This window comes from Esox lucius, chromosome 11 (assembly GCF_011004845.1).
Source record: "Esox lucius isolate fEsoLuc1 chromosome 11, fEsoLuc1.pri, whole genome shotgun sequence".
Lineage (NCBI taxonomy): Eukaryota > Metazoa > Chordata > Actinopteri > Esociformes > Esocidae > Esox > Esox lucius.
The window spans coordinates 51,880,814-51,903,441 of NC_047579.1; the positions used below are offsets into that span (position 1 = coordinate 51,880,814).

Sequence of the window (22,628 nt, forward strand, 5' to 3'; positions counted from 1 at the left end):
GACTGCCACCCCGATCCTCCCCGCACCGGCCCCTTATGGTCCCTCCAAAAAGTTGTGTATACTGTTTGGAAAATTGTGCCAAAATATGCTTAGAATTTTCATTTTGAGTGAAGGCAGTGACAAATTACTTGTTTTGCAAAAACAGATTACCATTGTACTCATTAAAATACTATTGTACTCATTAGAATATTGTTGTATTAATTAGAATACTGTTGTACTCATTAGAATATTGTTGTATTAATTAGAATACTGTTGTACTCATTAGAATATTGTTGTATTCATTGGAACACTGTTGTACTCATTAGAGTTCTGTTGTACTTGTTAGAATACTTTTGTATTCATTAGAATTCATAGAATCAACTGGTCCTTAGTTTTATTAAAAGATTATTTGCAATGAAGAATAATTGTATTATGGATTACACCACAGAGGTGGGTTAAATTAAAGCATAGAAATCCCCTTGACATTTGTGTCTGAACGTGAAAAATGATATCTGAATTTTGTCACAAATGTGTTGTGTTTGTCTCCAGGGTGATGGCAGTGGAGATGGTCTCCAGGGAGACAGTGTGTACTCACTTCCCAACGACGAACTGTCACGAGTGGATGCCACTGCGACCCTGAAGCGCCGTCCCCGCAGCAACAAAGCCCATCCCAACGGGTCCCGCTTCACCCTGACAGAGTCATCCACTGTCAAGCGGAGGCCCAAGAGCCGGGACAAGGAGCCGGACGGATTCTCAGAGAGCGGCATCGCTGAGATCTCCGTGGCCTCAAACGCCGTGGCCTCCAGCAGTGTCACCTCCAACGCCGTGGCCTCCAGCAGTGTCACCTCAAACGCCGTGGCCTCCAGCAGTGTCACCTCAAACGCCGTGGCCTCCAGCAGTGTCACCTCCAACATTGAGGCTTCCGACGTCGGGGTGAGCTCAGGGTCGGGCGTGCCGTACGAGAACGGCTCTTCTACTGTCAAACGCCGGCCGGTGTCTGAGGTGGCGGCGGCGGGGGCGGAGTCGAGTCCATGCTCCGCCCCACTTCCTGGCAGGGATGGCTCAGATCAAGGAGGACCAAGCGGGGAGGACCGGGGAGCAGGGGGAACACCTGTGAGGAAACCCAAACCACCAGTCTCCCCCAAACCTGTCCTGGCTCAGAGGAAGAGACAGACCCCCCCCCACACACACACCTCTTCTAGGAATGTTCCACTTCCTGGACCAGGTACCCCTGGGAGCCCAGGTACTAACTGTCTGTGTCTGTCTGTGTCTGTCTGACTGTGTCTGTCTGTCTGATTGTGTCTCTCTGTCTGACTGTGTCTGTCTGTCTGTCTGTCTGTGTCTGTCTGTGTCTCTGTCTGACTGTCTCTCTGTCTGACTGTGTCTGTCTGACTGTGTCTGTCTGTCTGACTGTCTCTCTGTCTGACTGTCTGTGTCTGACTGTGTCTGTCTGTCTGACTGTGTCTCTTTATCTGACTGTGTCTGTCTGTCGGTGTATGTCTGTCTGTGTCTGTCTGACTGTCTCTCTGTGTATGTCTGTCTGTGTCTGTCTGACTGTCTCTCTGTCTGACTGTGCCTGTCTGTCTGTCTGTGTCTGGCTGTGTCTCTCTGTCTGACTGTGTCTGGCTGTCTGTGTATGCCTGTATGTCTGTCTGACTCTGTCTGACTGTCTCTCTGTCTGACTGTCTGTCTGTGTATGTCTGTCTATGTCTGTCTGTCTGTGTATGTCTGTCTGACTGACTGTCTTTTGTTTTAGTGACTGACAATTTTCTGGAGAAAAGCTTCTGTTCGGTCTAGGTATTTGTGATAATAGGAAATGCATCTCTGTCTCCACATCTTCCTGGGAGGAGAGAGAGCACAGCCTGTCCTCTATGGATAACTGAGTTTGCCTGTGACTACTGGTCCCCATGGTCAGACTGTTCTGTCTCCATGGTCAGACTGTTCTGTCTCCATGGTCAGACTGTTCTGTCTCCATGGTCAGACTGTTCTGTCTCCATGGTCAGACTGTTCTGTCCCCATGGTCAGACTGTTCTGTCTCCATGGTCAGACTGTTCTGTCTCCATGGTCAGACTGTTCTGTCCCCATGGTCAGACTGTTCTGTCTCCATGGTCAGACTGTTCTGTCTCCATGGTCAGACTGTTCTGTCTCCATGGTCAGACTGTTCTGTCTCCGTCTGTCAGACTGTTCTGTCTCCATGGTCAGACTGTTCTGTCTCCATGGTCAGACTGTTCTGTCTCCATGGTCAGACTGTTCTGATGTCTGTCTGTCAGACTGTTTTCTGTTTAAGAGTGAATGATAAATATTACTCCTCTGATAACCGTCTGCCCGCTGTTATGGAATTACTATCACACCGCCTGTTGGCTAACCCCCCCCTCCTCTCTGTCTCTTTAGTTGAAGGAAAGAAAATCCCTCCCCCAGTCTCCCCCAAACCTGCCCCTCCCCCCACTGCTCCTAAACCAACCAAACACCTTCATAATACAACCACACCGCCCTCCCCTTCCTCCCCCTCTCCCTCCCCCGCCCGGGAGCAGTCCATGGTCTCCCCCCTGTCTGCTGCCTCGTCCCCCTCCTATTACAGCCCCGCAGCCAGACCCCCGAGCCCCCCAGCCCAGAGTCCCCACACCCCCCAGAGCCCTCATACCCCCCTCACCCCAGCCCCCACCCCTCCACCCGTCAAACCCCCACGCTCATCTATTGGGGGCGTGTCCGTGGACACAGGGCCAATAGTAGGTGTCCCCTTGGCACTGGGCACAGTGATGTCAGAGATGGAGGCGGAGTCTGTGCATCAGAAATTGGAGGAGACGAGTGCTTCATTGGCTGCTGCCTTAAAGGCTGTGGAGGAGAAGATAAGAGAAGAGCAGGAGTGAGTCAAACACAACACACTACTGATGTCTACACAACAACAGACTACTGATGTCTAAACAACAACACACTACTGATGTCTAAACAACAACAGACTACTGATGTCTAAACAACAACACACTACTGATGTCTAAACAACAACACTACTGATGTATACAGAACAACACACTACTGATGTCTAAACAACAGATTACTGATGTCTACAGAACAAAACTACTGATGTCTACAGAACAACACACTACTGATGTCTACAGAACAACACACAATAGTTCATCTACATAACGACACTGCAGATATCTACACCACAACACACTATAGGTATCTATATAACACAGAATATATGGTTACATAACAACACAGGACAGATATTTACACAACAACACTACAGATTAAGGATGCACCAATACATCTCTGAAAAAAACAACAAAGAGACCACGGCACCTTTTTCTTTCCTTTCCAAAAAAGTCAAAAAGGAAAGTTTTGAGTGAGGAACAGAAGGGTTAAAATTAAGAGACCACTGCATTTTCGATCGAAAAAATTGGTGGGGAGAGAAAATGTTTGTCACACATGTTGCATCGCTCACAGTCCATACACAAACACACACCAAGTACAACAATCAGTGTTGAATTTTAGCATCCCTTGAAGTATATTCGACTCACAATGTGTGTGTGTGTGTGTGTGTGTGTGTGTATATAGTAGTAGTGAGAAGAAAACAACTGTCAGTATCCTTGATGACATCGGAAGCATGTTTGATGACCTCGCGGACCAGCTGGATGCCATGTTGGAGTAACCATGACAACCAGAGTTCAGTCAGTCGTCCTGTCACCGTGGCAACACAGTCTGTGTCAGGACCTCCAGGAAGCAATGATCCTCTTCTCCTAAACCTCATCTTGGTGTCTCTAAGTGGACTGGGGATCTCTCCATCCAGATCCTGCTCTCCTCTTCTTCCTCTTCCTCCTGTTCTCCGTCCCCTGACGTTGGAGTACCTCAGGCCAGCACAGACACCAGGCCACTGGAGAGAGAGAGAGACGAAGGGATGAGTGGAGGGAGAGATTGAGGAGAGAGAGAAGAAGGGATGAGTGAAGGAAGAGAGGGATGGATGAGTAATGGGCCCACGATACAACACTGTCCTGCCACAGACAGAGACAGACTGACAGACCTAATACAGCCCATGTGATCACCTGTACTTAATATATGTAATGTGTACATCTACAGCATGAAGAGGGTTTCTGTCTACTGAAAATAGGCTTCTCGTTGAGAGAGTCATGCATTAGTCATATATATTATACATATAAATATAAATATATATAAATGTATAGATATTTTATTTCATGTGTTGTTTCTCTGTTGAATGGCGATGCTGTTGTGATGTCTATGAATTGCTGGAATTTAATGTGACCAAAATGGAACTCCTCGTGTTGTTGTTATGGACGACAAGGAGGGGAGATTCCAGCTGGTTGGATGTAAAGGGCTTGGGAACGGCATACTCCCTGTGTGTCCCACATACAGAGCCAGATTCCCATGTAATTCCCACCTGCTTCCATAACGTTCCCCCTCCTGGTTATCGACACAGCACAGGGGGGGTCTAGGTCTTGTTGTAGAGGGGTTAGGGGTCAGGGGTCAGGATAAATCAGTAGAGCTTCAGCACAAAGTTGCCTATACAGCACAATACAGATATTAAAGCTGGGGTAGAGTGGGTGGGGCTCCCTGGATGGTAACTGTTTCTCTGTCGCTATTGAGGGCTTCCAAGAGGGGGGGGGGGCTTCCAATATCACGTCTCACGTAGACGGCCACGTTTCATGAAAAGTGCCATAATAAGTCAGAATGTTAGAATTTATTTAATCTGAACATACTTTACTTTCGCTTTGTTTCTTTATGTAATTGGTCATCTCAGTCCGAATGTCCACTGAATAGAATAAGGCCAAAAATCCACCAGGAAGTGTTTTGATAACTGTCCACCGAGGAGTGTTGTAACTGTCCACCGGGGAGTGTTATAACTGTCCGGAGGGAAGTGTTATGATAACTGTCCTCTGGGGAGTGTTATAACTGTTCACCGGGGAGTGTTATAACTGTTCACCAGGGAGTGTTATAACTGTTCACCGGGGAGTGTTATAACTGTTCACCAGGGAGTGTTATAACTGTCCACCGGGGAGTGTTATAACTGTCCACCGGGGAGTGTTATGCTAATAATCCAACTTTTACATCTGCTGGTCTGTATTTGGGGTTTGAAAATACAAATCTGGAAGTCATGGGGGCAGGATACAAACCCGCGCCCCAAACAGTTACTATGGTTACTACTTCTATGGACATTCAATCCGGACTTTGTATTGGCATAAAGACGGGCAACCGGTAAAGTATGTTGAAATGTATTTTTGTTGATTTCATTTTTATTGTATTTCTCTTATAGGAGTCACTGGCACTGTCAGCATGCAAAATAGATTATTTAAATATTAAACATTCTGGCTGGAAAAGACAATTCTGAAATATATAAAACATTCTGGGTGGGAGAGACCGTTCTTTAAATATTAAACATTCTGGCTGAGAGAGACCGTTCTTTAAATATTAAACATTCTAGCTGGGAGAGACCGTTCTTTAAATATTAAACATTCTGTCTGGGAGAGACCGTTCTTTAAATATTAAACATTCTGTCTGGGAGAGACCGTTCTTTAAATATTAAACATTCTGGCTGGGAGAGACCGTTCTTTAAATATTAAACATTCTGTCTGGGAGAGACCGTTCTTTAAATATTAAACATTCTGTCTGGGAAAGACCGTTCTTTAAATGTTAAACATTCTGGCGGACACCAGAAGGGCCGATCTTAGTCAATCAATAACATGTTAACTAACCTGCTGCACTCTTGTATCAGGGTTTCCTACATGGTCTAGCAACCCCACAAAGATAGACAGAAGGATGCACCGACAGACAGACAGATGAGCAGGACAACAGACAGCGAGACAAATAGACGGGTAGGAACTCAGGCAGACAGGGAGGAAGTCAGACAGACAGACAGGGAGGGAGACAGACAGATGGGTTGGAAGCCAGACAGACAGGGAGACAGACAGACAGACAGACGGTTAGAAACCCGGACTGACAGACAGACAGGGAAGGAGACAGACAGGAAGGGAGACAGACGGGTAGGAAGCCTGACAGGGAGACAGGGAGACAGACGGGTAGGAAGCCAGCCAGACAGACAGACAGAGAAGGAGACAGACAGGAAAGGAGACAGACGGGTAGGAAGCGAGACAGGTTGGCAGGCAGACCGACAGACCTCAGCTCTTTACCGCCTCGTTTTATGTAAGAGCTAAAAGAATAATGTTTATTGTGATACTTAAGTTATGAACATAGATTATATATGGATATTAGCACAAAAATATGTTCTCAATGATGTTTTTATGATGTAGGACATCCTGAAGGCTTTTGGAACTAAACTGATAACAGATGTTTAAAGCTGTAAATAATGAAATATGTAATCTTCTATTACTGCTCTGAATATTGATTTCATGTAAATTATCTTGTTACGGTTGTTTTTATCTTGGTGAGAGCTTTTGTCCGGGCTTGTGTCCGAGTTCCGGATTGATCCATGTGTGGTCGATCGGTCTTCATTGGAGTTGTATCCTGTGTCTGTGTTCATTTAGTATTTGATGTAACAACAATGTGTTTTTCACAGCTCCGTGCCTTGCTTTGTGTTCTGCTTTGACTAGCTGGGTCTTTAGATATTCTAACTGTACTGTACAGAATGTATCAGGACCTCTGACCTCTAGGGGCATCACACAGTGACCTGCTGAGCTGGTAGGGTGCCTGAATCTGCACCGCCCCGCGCTCACTTCCTGGTTCATCAATCTGATCATGTGATCTGTCGGAATGTTCTGCTGCATGCTTCATAACCAGCATGAAAATATTATCTATGGTAACTAACGGTAACTGAGCATTCCAGAGCTAGTAATCTATAAGGGGGATATGGTCAGGATAGGGTAAGGGGTCAGGCAGGGAGAGGTCAGGGGTTGGATTTTCATTTGGGTAATGAAGGGGTTGTACATGGACAGTTTTACACGTGGGCTAAAAGACTCCCTAGTCACAACTGTGTTAGCGCCTTGTCTCTGAACCATCGACTACATAAACAGCCTCCCCACCCACATGACGCCTCAGTGTCAGGTCACATGACGCCTCAGTGTCAGGTCACATGACGCCACAGTGTCAGGTCACATGACTCCATAGAATGGCATTATGGTTACGTTTTAAAGGTAATCTGTGTTCTTGTATACTGTTGTTTCCAATACATTCCTGTAACTGATACCGTTCAGAAGAGGAACACAAAATGGATCCTAGATCTCCAGTGACCTCCCGCGACCCTCTTTCCAAATCCTGGATCAGTGATGACCTCCTATGACCCGCTTTGCAGACCATATCCAGGATCAGTGATGACCAATGACCCTCACCATCTGTGTATATACAGTAGCTGTATGTTTGTCAGAAAAAGACGTCCCAGTTTTTTACCTCTGCGTTATTCTGCCTCTTCCTGGGTTTGTTGCTCATTCTGCTCCCCTTAGTGTTTGTCTTAATTACATGAGGGAGGGAGGAGAGATAAATATTGAAGGAAGGCAATGGTCAAACGTGTTGTTTAGGAAAGTTTTGTTTCTGTTCGGTAAAAAAAAAAAAAAGAAGCTGTTTTTATTTTGACCTGTGAGCAGCGCAAAGCCAGAGCGCTCGTGTGTCCAGCTGTGACTGTGTGAGTGCGTGTGAGAGCGTGTGAGAGCGTGTGTTTCTGCTCTACTTTGTGGATAGTATGAAATGTGGTGATGTCATGGCAACTGATCGATGGGTGGGAACATGGTGTGCTTGCATTGATGAGCCTACGGCCATCCACTCAGAATAAAGATTAAACAACTACCTGTGGTGTCCTGCCCCCACCCTGACTGTGCTCCTTTACTATCAGTGTGTCTATGGCGGTCAATGACTCTGTCAGTCTGTGACTTCGCTTGTCTGTCAGTCAGCCTTTTTGTACAACAGTAACACTCAATTCAGCCAGACACTGTTGCCCTCATCAGAGGAAAGCAGAAGGCTGCGTACCTCAGAACACCCAGCCTGTCACCTCCTGTATGGCTTCAGTGTGAACTAGCCTGGAAACATCACTGTGATCAACTACCCATAACCTGAGGTGAGCACTGCCACTGAGGGCCAACAGGGAGCGACAGAGAGCAAATGGCAATAAAAATGACCTAATTTCCAGAGTTAATCTACTGGGCTGAGAGCGTTAAGTATTATTTAACCCTTACACATTTAACATACACATATACATTATATATGGGAATGTGTTATGCAGTCTAAAGTGGACATTTTAACATGAAATATACATATACAGTTGTGCTCAAAAGTTTGCATACCCTTAGAGAATTGGTAATATATGTACCGTTTGTAAAGAAAACATGAGTGAGCAGGTAAGACATTTTAATTTCTCATGGGATTCTTATTCAACTGGACGTCATAACAGAAAGGCACAATCATAAAACAAAACATGACAACAAAGAAAAAAAAGAACTGACCCCTGTTCAAAAGTCTGCATACCCTTAGTTCATAATACTGTGTATATCCCCCTTTAGCATCACTGACAGTGTGCAGTCTTTTGTAATAGTCTTCTATGAGGCCCTGAATTCTTGCAGGTGGTATAGCTGCCCAATCGTCTTGACAAAATGCCTCCAGGTCATGCAGTCCTGGGTCATCTTGCATGAACCGCACGTTTGAAATCTCCCCAGAGTGGCTCGATGATATTACGGTCAGGAGACTGTGATGGCCACTCCAGAACCTTCACCTTTTTCTGCTGTAACCACTGGAGGGGCAACTTGGCTTTCTGCTTAGGGTCATTGTTGTGCTGGAAAGTCCAAGAGCGTCCCATGTACAGCTTTCATGCAGAAGAATGCAAATTGTCTGCCAGTATTTTCTGATAACATGCAGCATTCATCTTGCCATCAATCTTCACAAGATTCCCTATGCCTTTAGAGCTCACACACCCCCAAAACATCAGTGAGCCGCCACCACCACTTTTTCCAGAGCAGCCTGTATTACTCCTGAGGTTACCTGTGGGTTTTTCATAGTATCCCAAGCAATTCATCTGGCAGTTTTGGCTGAAATCTTTCTTGGTCTACCTGACCTCGGCTTGGTATCAAGAGATCCCAGAATTTTCCACTTCTTTTTAACAAGTGATTGAACAGTTCTGACTGGCATTTGCAAGGCTTTGGATAACTTTTTATATCCTTTTCCATCTTTATAAAGTTCCAATGTTCCCTTGTTAAGCAGGTCTTTTGACAGTTCTTTTCTGCTCCCCATGGCTCAGTATCTAGCCTGCTCAGTGCATCCACATGAGACAAATTCAATGACTATTGATACACAGACACTAATTGCAATTTAAAAAGCCACAGGTGTGGGAAATTCACCTTTAATTGCAATTTCACCTTGTGTGTCTGTAACAAGGCCAAACATTCAAGGGTATGTAAACCTTTGATCAGGGCCATTTGGGTGATTTCTATTATCATTGTGTGATAATAAATGGCTTCATATGATCACTATCCTTAAACAAAAGCCTTATTTTTGCATGATCAGTCATATTTTCAAAATCAATGCCAACATTTCACAATTTCTGCCAGGGTAGGCAAACTTATGAGCACAACTGTATACACATGGGAATGTGTTGTAGTCTTAAGAGGACATTATTCTCCAAAGGTAGAGACCCTTCTTCTAAGAGCCCTTGGTCAAACCAGACTACTGAAACAACAGAGAACAGACCGCGAGTCCAAAGTGTTTACAGTTTTATTGGTGAGATAATTCAGGTGTACGTGATGTGATACCAGTCTACTACAGAATTATCCCTAACCGCAGATCGGCTGATCCAACAGATCAATTATTAAAAACAGTGTAATGATCACTATTTAGGCAAGGTCCCGGCTGGTAATGGGGAGGGGGTGGAGGAGGAGGGGTGGAGGAGGAGGGTGGAGGAGGAGGGGTGGAGGAGGAGGGGGGGTGGAGGGGGGGGGGGGGGAGGAGGGGGGGGGTTGAGGAGGGGGGGAGGAGTGGGGGGGGAGGAGGAGGGGTGGAGGAGGAGGGGGGGTGGAGGAGGGGGGGTGGAGGAGGAGGGGGGGGGTGGAGGAGGGGTGCGGTGACAGACAGTGATAGCAGAAAAGTGGCGCGCGCGCATAGGGTCTGGACTTCAAGGCAAAAATAGATAACCCCATAAATATTTGGACAATGACCATTTGTTTTGGCTCTGTGTTTTAGGACCTTAATATGATACAATGAGTATTGGGTTAAAAAGTGCAGAATGCCTGTACTGTGAGGATATAATCCATCGCCTAACACACAGCCACAGTTACAGAGAAATCTTTCAGGAAAGTAACAGACTGGCCAAATCAATCACCTGAACTGAATCCGTACTGAAGACCAAAAGGCCTGAAACCAGCAGAAACGGATGACGGCTGCGGTATAGTCCTGGCAAAGCATGATCAGGGAAACACATCGCATGTGAAGAATATGCGACCATGTCAGAAATATGGCTACTTTTAATGCATATAATGTGAATATCTCCAGATACTTTTGGCACCTTAGAATGGGGGGGGGGTGACAAACAAAGCATGCTGCCATTTCTAAATGGTTCATCAATGAACCACAAATGAATGCTGACATTCTTTAACTCCATGGTCATTGTTCCAACTGAAATCCAAAGGACTGAAAGACAGAGCCAAAAATAACACAAGTGTCAATGTCAAAATACTTTTGGAGTTCAATGAACCAGCCAGGAACTATATGTTGGTGTTTCAATAGTCCCAAAATGTGTCATTATCCAGCCTTCCAAAACACATCATACAGTGACATGAACACAAGAATGTCCTCAGAATGTAATGGTTGACCTGCTAAACACTGTATCACAAGTCCTCTAATGGGACTGAAACCAACACCCTGCCGGGAGGCAACAAGCAACACAGACGACCAAAGGACCTTCCTTTCTGCCTGTGCTACAGACATTATTCAGCACATTCAAATCCATAAGCATGATCATTTCTTTTCCATGATGTTTCCGTCTCACACTGTCGACTTGACCGCCAACGTGCCAGAACACAGTTCACCTGATGAGGTCCTCTTGGCGCGACAAACACGGTGGAACTGAGCCCAAGGCTTCAGCCAATCCCGTCGCTGTGAACATTTTAAAAAGGCAACATTCGCACTCCGAGGAGGACGCGTTCACAGCAAACGCTGCATGTCTCAGCTAAAAGAGATGACCTTTAAACAGAAGAACAGGCCGAAACAGCGACGAGGGTTAAATAGCATTGGTATCACTGTTTCTTTAGAACCGACAGTCGGCTGATCCACTGTAGAATGACCCAGACGTCAGGTCCATAATGGCACTTCTCAGACCAATGTGTAGGTCCACCAGGCTGGTTCTGAGTCCTACTGGCCCACCAATGGGATGGGGTCTGGGTCCTACTGGTCCACCAATGGGATGGGGTCTGGGTCCTACTGGTCCACCAATGGGATGGGGTCTGGGTCCTGAAGTCAAGGCATTCGTCTAGGGAAGCCAACACAAGGCCTTGTGTGGTCCAATCAGGGGAGGTCTACAGTCCGGGGGCAGAGCCACATTAAGGTAGCTCCTCCCATTATGCACTGGGCTGAGGTCATCAAGATGTTTCCCCCCCCCGATCTGGCCATAACCCCACATCAGAGGTCAAAGTTCATATTGTATAGCTATTACAAACAGTCATGATTCTGAAAAATGGTGAAGCACAATCAGAGATGAATGTGAGTGTTTGTGTGTGTTTCAGAGTTGGTATAACATAGCAGGCGTAAAATAAATGCCTGAGAGGAGTTCCAACATTCTGTTCTCAGGGAAAATGGAAGCTGGGTTGAAGATGAGTGTATTCCTGCAAACTGAATGTCTCAGTCCACAGAGGGTCCATTAGAACAGTGGAGGGTGTGTCCTATAGCTGCTCTCTTTTCAACCAATCAGCATCCACTAACACGTCCATACCTAGAGAAAGAGAGCCAGATAGAGCGAGAGAGTTTAGAGATGGTTGAACAGCGTGACGTATTCGGTGATTGGCTGGTGGGGTTACCTTGACGGTGCTGTCCACGGCTCCGGAGAAAAGGCGCCCCCTGCTGACAGCCAGAGCTGTTACACTCCCCTGGTGTCTCAGTAGGGTCTGTGTGCAGATCATGTTGTCCATGCTCCACACCTACAACACAAACACATACACAGTTCATACACACCCACCTAGAATGGACACACACCCAGAACGTGCACACACATACACACCTAGAATGCGCACAACCACCTCAGTTATACACACATTGCTACCATTTATTACTCCATCTCAGAATCTGAGGTTCCCAACCCTGCTGGTTTTACATGTCCCCGTGGGGATTCCTGGTCAGTAAAACACACACACACACACACACACACACACACACACACACACACACACACACACACACACACACACACACACACACACACACTTACCCTGAGTGAGCGATCGTATGAGGCGCTGAACACCTTCGTCTGGTCTGGGGTAGAGATGACAGCCAGGGCGTAGACAGTCCCCACGTGACCCGTCAGGGTTCTCACCTGTTCCTTAGACTCTATGTCCCACACCTGGAGAACAATAACACCATCATCACATAACACCTGTTCCTTAGACTCTATGTCCCACACCTGGAGAACAATAACACCATCATCACATAACACCTGTTCCTTAGACTCTATGTCCCACACCTGGAGAACAATAACACCATCATCACACAACACCTGTTCCTTAGACTCTATGTCCCACACCTGGAGAACAATAACACCATCATCACATAACACCTGTTCCTTAGACTCTATGTCCCACACCTGGAGAACAATAACACCATCATCACACAACACCTGTTCCTTAGACTCTATGTCCCACACCTGGAGAACAATAACACCATCATCACATAACACCTGTTCCTTAGACTCTATGTCCCACACCTGGAGAACAATAACACCATCATCACACAACACCTGTTCCTTAGACTCTATGTCCCACACCTGGAGAACAATAACACCATCATCACACAACACCTGTTCCTTAGACTCTATGTCCCACACCTGGAGAACAATAACACCATCATCACATAACACCTGTTCCTTAGACTCTATGTCCCACACCTGGAGAACAATAACACCATCATCACATAACACCTGTTCCTTAGACTCTATGTCCCACACCTGGAGAACAATAACACCATCATCACATAACACCTGTTCCTTAGACTCTATGTCCCACACCTGGAGAACAATAACACCATCATCACACAACACCTGTTCCTTAGACTCTATGTCCCACACCTGGAGAACAAGAACACCATCATCACATAACACCTGTTCCTTAGACAATGTCCCACCTGGAGAACAATAACACCATCATCACATAACACCTGTTCCTTAGACTCTATGTCCCACACCTGGAGAACAAGAACACCATCATCACATAACACCTGTTCCTTAGACAATGTCCCACCTGGAGAACAATAACACCATCATCACATAACACCTGTTCCTTAGACTCTATGTCCCACACCTGGAGAACAATAACACCATCATCACATAACACCTGTTCCTTAGACTCTATGTCCCACACCTGGAGAACAATAACACCATCATCACATAACACCTGTTCCTTAGACTCTATGTCCCACACCTGGAGAACAATAACACCATCATCACACAACACCTGTTCCTTAGACTCTATGTCCCACACCTAGAGAACAATAACACCATCATCACATAACACCAGTTCCTTAGACTCTATGTCCCACACCTGGAGAACAAGAACACCATCATCACATAACACCTGTTCCTTAGACAATGTCCCACACCTGGAGAACAATAACACCATCATCACATAACACCTGTTCCTTAGACAATGTCCCACCTGGAGAACAATAACACCATCATCACATAACACCTGTTCCTTAGACAATGTCCCACCTGGAGAACAATAACACCATCATCTCAACAGAATTAACGTTTAAAAAAAGAAAAGCATGGATACCCTGGAAGCACCTGCAACATTTTACATGTCCCTTCTCCACAACAACATGTCCCTTCTTGTCTATGCCAATAAGACCCTTTACATTGAATTGAGAGACAGAGCTTAATAGCAACAGGCAGAGAGTAAGAGATAAAGGAAGGAAGACAGAAACTAAAGACGTCTGAGAGTGTCTTACGTGTATTAGATTCTCATATGTTCCGCAGACTATGTGGTGGTTCGTGACAGCAATTGAGTAGACACTGCCCCCACTGGTCTGGAGGACATGGACACACTCTAAAGAACGGATGTCCCAAATCTGTGTGGAGGTAGAGGGTAATGTTTAACATATCATCATCATCATAAACCCATGAGGGGGATATCACAGATGAGAGTTCAGATGAATACATTAAGTTAAGTCCTGATTAGCCCCTCTCAGCTCGCTAGTCCACTCTGGCCAGTCAGGTGAGAAATCTGCATGGTCAGAACATATAGAAGATGAAGTGTTTGGACTCTTCAATTCCTCTCTAGGTTTCTTCCCCCTAGGTTCCAACCCAATCAGGGAGTATTTCCTGGTAATAGTGTATCAACTCTTGTTTGCTCTGAGGGCTTTCAGGCTCACGCACTTGCTTATTTCAATAGTGCTAGTTAGAAGACAAGTTTCAAGCGATCCTTTCAAGCTTGTCGGCCAAAGTTGTATGCTACAGGCATAAACACGCCAGCAGGACAGAGCATTGAACTGCCAGCAGGACAGAGCATTGACACGCTAGCTGGACAGAGCATTGACACGCTAGCTGGACAGAGCATTGACACGCTAGCTGGACAGAGCATTGACACGCTAGCTGGACAGAGCATTGACACGCTAGCTGGACAGAGCATTGACACGCTAGCTGGACAGAGCATTGACACGCTAGCTGGACAGAGCATTGAAACGCTAGCTGGACAGAGCATTGACACGCTAGCTGGACAGAGCATTACGTCAGCAGTCAAAGGCTCACCGATCCATTAAGAAATTAAGCAAATGAACACAAGCTCTTACGGAACTGTTTAAACCAAACAAATGTATCCAACAATTAAATGTTGAAATCTGCGCTGAGCAACTGACGCATATATTCAGTCTCCATTAGTCTACAGACAGCCCAGACAGGCAGGCAGCCCAGACAGACAGGCAGGTAGGCAGGCAGCCCAGACAGGCAGGCAGGCAGGCAGGCAGCCCAGACAGACAGATAGACAGACAGGCAGGCAGGCAGCCCAGACAGACAGGCAGGCAGGCAGCCCAGACAGGCAGCCCAGACAGGCAGGCAGGCAGACAGGCAGGCAGGCAGGCAGCCCAGACAGACAGGCAGGCAGGCAGCCCAGACAGACAGGCAGGCAGGCAGCCCAGACAGACAGGCAGGCAGGCAGCCCAGACAGACAGACAGGCAGCCCAGACAGACAGGCAGGCAGGCAGCCCAGACAGACAGGCAGGCAGGCAGGCAGCCCAGACAGACAGGCAGGCAGGCAGGCAGCCCAGACAGACAGGCAGGCAGGCAGGCAGCCCAGACAGACAGGCAGGCAGGCAGGCAGCCCAGACAGACAGGCAGGCAGGCAGCCCAGACAGACAGGCAGGCAGGCAGCCCAGACAGACAGGCAGGCAGGCAGCCCAGACAGACAGGCAGCCTAGGGGGTGTAGAGACAGAGGAAGATGGGTGGAATCAGAACCTGAATGCATTATGGGAAAATTGACTGATTCTCTCATTTCCTTGGAATCTCTGTCCTCCATCCCTCCCCCATGTGACACACAGGCAGACACAACACAGACCCACGGGGGGGGGCAGACACACGGACGCCTACCTTAATGGTCTGATAAGAACCGCTGTAGAGGTGGTTTTGGGAGGCAACTAGAGCACGAACCCAGTGGTTTAACCCAGTTAACTCCTTCTTCAACTTCAGCTCCGTCCCCACAATGTCCCACACCTACACAATAGAACGCGCCACTTAACACTCAAACAGTCTTTAAGAGTGTGAATGCAGGTCTACCTCATCTGACTGGGCAGTTATGTGAAAACAGACTTTGAAATAAACTTCTTGTTCGACAGACATGAGACTAAAAACAACAGTATTTCAACACTGCTCTCTCTGACGTACTCTTAGAAAAGGTCAAAGGTAATCAAGGGAGGGTGAATGTGGCCCCTCGTTAATGTTGAACCCTGAAGTACATTAGATAACTGAGGATTGTGGGTAGTGTAGTTCACCTTGATGGCTTTAAGGGAGCCACTGAATAGCATGTTGTGGGAGGAGACCAACGTGCAGACAGGGTTGTCATGGGCGCGGATAGTATTCACCTTCTGGAGTGTCTGAATGTCCCACACCTACACACACACACACACACACACACACACACACTTTGTACAGCCACCCTCATGGGGACCAGAAAATCAAAATTGCATGCTTCCTTGCCCTAATCTTAACCCTAATCCAACCCTAAACCTAATCTCAATAAAGTAACTTTTATGTCTAAACTTTACCTAGAAGTAATGCCTAAGCTTAACCCTAAACTTAACCAACAACGCCTGGACCTTAAAGAAACCCCAATTCTAACTATAATATCAATTGTAAGTTTGACCCTAAACTTAAACCCTGAGCCGGAAATTGACTTTTGCCTCACGGGGACCGGCAAAAGGTCCCAATGAGGCAAATGTTTTCTGGTTTTACTACATTTGGTCCTCATGAGTTCAGGAAGACCCACCCAAACCCTAATGACTCCATGGACCTACAGACTAGTTAACTGAAACTGCAGCAGTAACCAAGGAGGGCGGGGCTGAAGGGGACCCAGCGAATAGGGTGAAGGAGCCCGTCAGAAGACTTACTATGATGGTGCAGTCAGCAGAACCACTGTACAGCCTGTTCCTGTGGAGAGGAGGGGGGCAGTTCATATGCACATCATCCGATAGCCGTGTGTGTGTGTGTGTGTGTGTGTGTGTGGGTGTGTGTGGGTGTGTGTGTGAGACAGAAAGCTTACCCCTGAATGCACAGTGCCAACACAATGCCATCATGACCCTCCAGAGTCTTCTGGCACTTATAGGTGGTACAGGTATCCCAGACCTGGGGGAGGGAGGGGGGTTAACCTTGCTCAAGCAAGAGATGTTTCAAGTTTTTAAGTGTGTGTTTGTGCGCGTGCATGAGCATGCACACCTTGATGGTCTTGTCCGAGGAGCCGGAGAACAGCAGGTCCCCAGTGGAGTAGACACAGAGGCACCAGACCGGGCCCTGGTGGCCCACAAACGTCCCCTTACACTTGAAGATCTGCTGGGGGTCATATGCTGGAGGACCGGACACACAGGGTCATGGGGTCACACAGGGTCACGGGGTCACACAGGGTCAGGCGACAGGAGGTTACTACAAACGTCTGTCAGTGTTTTCCTCAGAATATCTGATTGTTATTGTTCATGTTATTGACACGTACCACATGTCTGTAAAATGGAAATACATTAGTTATATTGCAAAGTGTGTATTGGGTAAGAGGAGCAACTCACAGCCCAAGATGCCCATGTTTAGTCTGGCATTGATGTGGGACAACTCATCCTGAGGGAGAGAGGAATATAATGATTGGCTGAGTGTTCTTGGATGACATCCAAACGAACAGAGCAGAAAGAAACAGCAGGAAACCCAGACTGACGTTGAGCATGGAAGCATCTCTCCTGAACTCCATCAGGTCTTCACTCAGCTTACTCTGGTTCTCATCTAGCACATCTGGAACAATAACACACGAAAACACACTGGGATCAGTTCAGAATTTCTTGAATAAATGTAAACAAAATAATTTGAAGGAAATCACATTCAAAGTCATTCTCTCCAACTCAAGAGAGAAAATTGTCATCTGCCATATACAGGTGCTGGTCATAAAATTAGAATATCATCAAAAAGTTGATTTATTTCAGTAATTTCATTCAAAAAGTGAAACTTGTATAATGTATACATTCATTCCACACAGACTGATATATTTCAAGTGTTTATTTCTTTTAATTGTGATGATTATAACTGACAGCTAATAAAAAACCCAAATTCAGTATCTCAGAAAATTTGAATTTTGTGAAAAGGTTCAATATTGAAGACACCTGGTGCCACACTCTAATCAGCTAATTAACCCAAAACACCTGCAAAGGCCTTTAAATGGTCTCTCAGTCTAGTTCTGTTGGCAACACAATCATGGGGAAGACTGCTGACTTGACAGCTGTCCAAAAGACAACCATTGACACCTTGCACAAGGAGGGCAAGACACAAAAGGTCATAGCTAAAGAGGCTGTCCGTTCACAGAGCTCTGTGTCCAAGCACATTAATAGAGAGGCGAAGGGAAGGAAAAGATGTGGTAGAAAAAAAGTGTACAAGCAATAGGGATAACCGCACCCTGGAGAGGATTGTGAAACAAAACCCATTCAAAAATGTGGGGGAGATTCACAAAGAGTGGACTGCAGCTGGAGTCAGTGCCTCAAGAACCACCACGCACAGACATATGCAAGACATGGGTTTCAGCTGTCGCATTCCTTGTGTTAAGCAACTCTTGAACAAGACACAGCATCAGAAGCGTCTCGCCTGGGCAAAATACAAAAAGGACAGTACTGCTGCTGAATTATGTTCTCTGATTAAAGCAAATTTAGCATTTCCTTTGGAAATCAAGGTCCCAGAGTCTGGAGGAAGAGAGGAGAGGCGCAGAATCCACATTGCTTGAAGTCCAATGTAGAGTTTCCACAGTCAGTGATGGTTTGGGGTGCCATGTCATCTGCTTGTGTTGATCCACTGTTTTTTTCTGAGGTCCAAGGTCAACAGGATTTGGCACCTGCACACAGTGCCAAAGCTACCAGTACCTGGTTTAAGGACCATGGTATCCTTGTTCTTAATTGGACCAGACAAACTCGCCTTTTCTTGTATTGGTCTTAAGTAATATTCTAATTTTCTGAGATACTGAATTTGGGATTTTCATTAGTTGTCAGTTATACTTATCAAAATTAAAATAAATAAACATTTGAAATATATCAGTCTGTGTGGAATGAATGTATACATTATACAAGTTTCACTTTTTGAATGGAATTACTGAAATAAATAAACTTTTTGATGATAATCTAATTTTATGACCAGCACCTGTATAGAGACTTGCAACAAATACATAATTTAAAATAATATTTGTAAAAAAGTATTGTCCTTGGCATGATAAATTAGATTGTCCCCTTTGTACTTTCACAAAAAATGTCACCCAATATTCGAAAACATTATCAAACCCATTGACAACCCACAAAAAGATCAACAAATATTTAAAAACAATGTGTATCAAATAATGTAAATAAACTAGATTTTATCTTCTGACGTAACAAAACTGGGACAGAGCTGTGCTACGTTTTTTTGGCAGACACACCTAATAATTCAAAGATTGAAACCGGTCACAACTGCTTCACCTGCTATTAACATGAATATGGTTATTTATTTTTCCTTTAATTAAAGTGCAGCTTCCTATTGGGTGTGGCCAATTGAAATTCAAGAATGTTAATGGAACAAGGGAGCAATTCACAGTTCAGAATTGGGCCCAACCACAACACTATTCCCTCTCGTACCAAACTTGAGCTCCAGGTTCTTCTCCAGCTGGTCAAGTTTCTCAGATAGTTTCCCCAGCATGGACCTGAGGAAGGCTATGTCCTGATCCTTCTGAGACAGAGTCAGCTGCATCTCATGGAACCTGGAGGACAAAGAGAGAGACACAAGCTAGCTTTAGGCTATATCACAACACATGACAGTCTCAGGACACACCAGGGGTAAACAGTGAGCAGCTTCCATGCATTTCCCCACAACAACAATATATGTGTGTGAAATCAAATACCTGTCATCGGTCTGCTGGAGGAACTCCTTCAGTCCTTCAAACTTGCATGTGTCCAGGTGAGTAGCGTATGTGTCCTGGTTGCCTATGAACGCACACCTGGGGTGGGGCGGGGGGGTTAGAGGTGAGTGGGTGTGCAGGGCTCTACAGTATGATGGTGTGTGGACGTGTTTGTCGTTGTATGTGTGTGTGTTTAAATGCTGTCATAGTGAGGACTGGTTTGAGTTTTGTGCTGCTGAAGTGAGGACATTTTGAGAAGGACCTTTTGTTACATTAAGGGTCAGCACTAGAATTACTTAATGGGTTACAATTAGGCTAGTGATAAGTTAGAGTTAGTCTGATGGGACTAGGGGCTAGGAAAAGGGAACATTTCCTCAGTTCCATTCCGTCGTGTGTGTGTGTGTGTGTGTGTGTGCGCGCCCACGCGGGCGGGTCCTACCCGTATTTGGAGTGGGGGCACTTGATGTGTTCACACTGTTTCAGGTGTGCCTCTAGGTTCATGGTCAGCAGGGGGGGGCAGGAGGGGTTGTTGGGACAGCGCACCGGACGGTAGTCACAGCTCACCTCGTGTTCCCTGTGGGTCACAGGTTCACGTCACAACAAGACCGCCCCACAATCAAACGACCCCAGTCACTTCCTGGGGCTTCAACACACAGAAGTCTGGGACGACGGCGGCCAGCCGTACTTGCGAGTGGTGAGCTTTATTGTGAAGGGGCAGCCCTTGGGATCCACCTCGTAGTTCACGGCGACGCCCATTTTAGGCGTCCCTCCTCCACTGGCGCTGGCACCGCCCCCTGCGGCGCCAACCCCAGCGGTCCCGTTAGACCCGGCCGTGGGGGTGGTGGGCGTGGTGGGGGCAGAGTTCAGCGCACGGCAGCCGTATTTACAGTGGATGAAGAGTTCTCCGATCTGCTCGGCCACGGCGATGTTGTTCACCACCACTGTCAGCTTGGCCGTGTCCACTGGACACTTATCTAGAGGGAACACACGACAAACGGGTTCTGTTGGGCCTCGCAGGCTGACAGGATCGGATTTAACAATGAGGTACGGGTCACAAAAGTTGGGGTACCTGAGGTCAAGGCACATCGCCGGCAGAAGGTGTGCTGGGGGAGGGGGGGAGACAGACATGGTCAGTCGGAACAGCGGCTCTCATCATGTCACTGACAGAGTGAGGAGGGGTGAGGAGAGGGGAGAGTTGAGGGGGGAGACTTACCCCGCAGGTGGTGATGACAGGATCTTTGAAGACACTGCAGCAGAGCTGACAACAAAGCTTTACTGACGGCTGCTCCGCAAACACCAGGGGCTCCTGCGCACACCCACCGGAGTGGTTAGCATCGACACAACGCAGCTTAGTCACCACGCGGTATCATTAGCATGGTTAGCATCGACACAACGCAGCTTAGTCACCACGCGGTATCATTAGCATGGTTAGCATCGACACAACGCAGCTTAGTCACCACGCGGTATCATTAGCATGGTTAGCATCGACACAACGCAGCTTAGTCACCACGCGGTATCATTAGCATGGTTAGCATCAACACAACGCAGCTTAGTCACCACGAGGTATCATTAGCATGGTTGGCATGGCGCTATCATTAGCATAGTTAGCATGCCGCTGCGGTTAGCTCTGACTTACCATGTCCTCCTCCTCCTCGTGCAGCGAGAAGGTTGAGCGAAGGGACATGGTGGACTCTGAGTGGAGGGAACGCACCGAGATGGCTGAGTCGGACCGCCGCGGGGTGCTGATGGGTAGCTGGACATCAAATCAAATGTTATTAGTCAGTTTAGAGCAGGAAAACAACGTTGCACTCCCTCAACATGCGGTAGCTCCCTGTGAGAGAAGTGTGTGTGTGTGTGTGTACCATGCCATCCTCGTCGTCACGGGGGGAGTAGGTGAGGGTGCTGGATGTGGAAGGTGTGCGGCGATGCTGCTTATAGGTGCTGGAACCCTCCGCTGGAACGAACAGACAGACAGTCACCATGGCTACCAAAAGATCTTGGGATTACAGACCCCTGATCACCAAACCCCTACTCACATCCCAGTCTCACTACACTGCAGTAATTCAGCCCATGCTCTTATCCTGAGTCTCACTAAGGACGGCTAAGTAGTGATTTGGCACTATTAATCTGGTTTAGCAGTACCATGTAACAGGTACTAACAGCTCTAATGTTTATAATCTGGCCAGGCAGTACCATGTTACCAGCGTATATAATCTGGCATGGCAGTACCATGTTACCAGCGTATATAATCTGGCATGGCGGTACCGTGTTACCAGCGTATATAATCTGGCATGGCGGTACCATGTTACCAGCGTATATAATCTGGCATGGCGGTACCATGTTACCAATTTATATAATCTGGCATGGCGGTACCATGTTACCAGCGTATATAATCTGGCCTGGTTGTACCATGTTACCAGCACATATAATCTGGCATGGCAGTACCATGTTACCAGCATACATAATTTGTCCTGGTTGTATCATGTTACCAGCATATACAGCTCTGGAAAAAATTAGACCACTGAACCTTTTTCTTTCCTTTCCAAAAAGGTAGAAAAGGAAAGTATTGAGTGAGGAACAGAAGGGTTAAAATTAAGAGACCACTGCAAATAGAATCTTCCTGTTCCTCACTCAAAACTTTCCTTTTCTCTGAATTTTTTATGGATCTGTATAATCTGACCAGGCAGTGCCATGTTACCAGCACATATAATCTAGCCTGGCAGTACCATGCTACCAGCACAATCTAGCCTGGCAGTACCCCTGGATTGAGGATGAGGTGGCGCCAAGGTGGCCAAGTGTGACTCACCTTTAGCTCCAGGAGCAACAGCTGAGAAGGTGGGGCCAAAGGAGGCCTCCATACCAGGGGTCTCTGACCCCTATGGGGCTAGCTGGCTGCCTGGGAGGAG

The 22,628-nt window shown here is 46.7% G+C and overlaps 2 protein-coding genes and 1 long non-coding RNA gene across 5 annotated transcripts in view; 2 read left to right on the top strand and 1 right to left on the bottom strand.

Annotated features, from left to right (window-relative positions):
• caskin1 (CASK interacting protein 1) overlaps positions 1–2,612 on the top strand; it is a gene marked incomplete at its 3' end in the record, with an annotated part of 104,220 nt that extends 101,608 nt beyond the window's left edge. Inside the window, exons 22-23 of the mRNA XM_034295158.1 lie at positions 529–1,222; positions 2,371–2,612. Of these exons, the coding sequence (XP_034151049.1) occupies positions 529–1,222; positions 2,371–2,612 (936 nt within the window). The remainder of the gene's footprint in view (positions 1–528; positions 1,223–2,370) is intronic.
• A 17-nt stretch (positions 2,613–2,629) lies between these two features.
• Positions 2,630–7,728, top strand: LOC117595274. The gene is made up of 2 exons (XR_004576481.1): positions 2,630–2,842; positions 3,538–7,728. It is a non-coding gene; the product is annotated as an uncharacterized LOC117595274 (long non-coding RNA).
• A 2,378-nt stretch (positions 7,729–10,106) lies between these two features.
• Positions 10,107–22,628, bottom strand: part of traf7 (TNF receptor-associated factor 7) — a 20,333-nt gene continuing 7,811 nt past the window's right edge. For 2 of the 3 annotated variants that reach the window (XM_034295027.1, XM_034295026.1), the window contains 19 exons: positions 22,529–22,628; positions 21,585–21,676; positions 21,359–21,475; positions 20,936–21,028; positions 20,792–20,825; positions 20,408–20,696; positions 20,162–20,296; positions 19,726–19,821; positions 19,463–19,584; positions 17,536–17,609; positions 17,393–17,441; positions 17,052–17,179; positions 16,879–16,961; positions 16,727–16,766; positions 16,112–16,228; positions 15,711–15,833; positions 14,077–14,196; positions 13,368–13,607; positions 12,482–13,311 (listed from right to left, as the gene is read on the bottom strand). The exon at positions 22,529–22,628 is cut by the window's right edge and continues 92 nt beyond it. In XM_034295027.1, the coding sequence (XP_034150918.1) occupies positions 13,183–13,311; positions 13,368–13,607; positions 14,077–14,196; positions 15,711–15,833; positions 16,112–16,228; positions 16,727–16,766; positions 16,879–16,961; positions 17,052–17,179; positions 17,393–17,441; positions 17,536–17,609; positions 19,463–19,584; positions 19,726–19,821; positions 20,162–20,296; positions 20,408–20,696; positions 20,792–20,825; positions 20,936–21,028; positions 21,359–21,475; positions 21,585–21,676; positions 22,529–22,580 (2,133 nt within the window). In that variant the 5' untranslated portion in view covers positions 22,581–22,628 and the 3' untranslated portion in view covers positions 12,482–13,182. The other variant, XM_034295028.1, reaches the window with a different exon arrangement.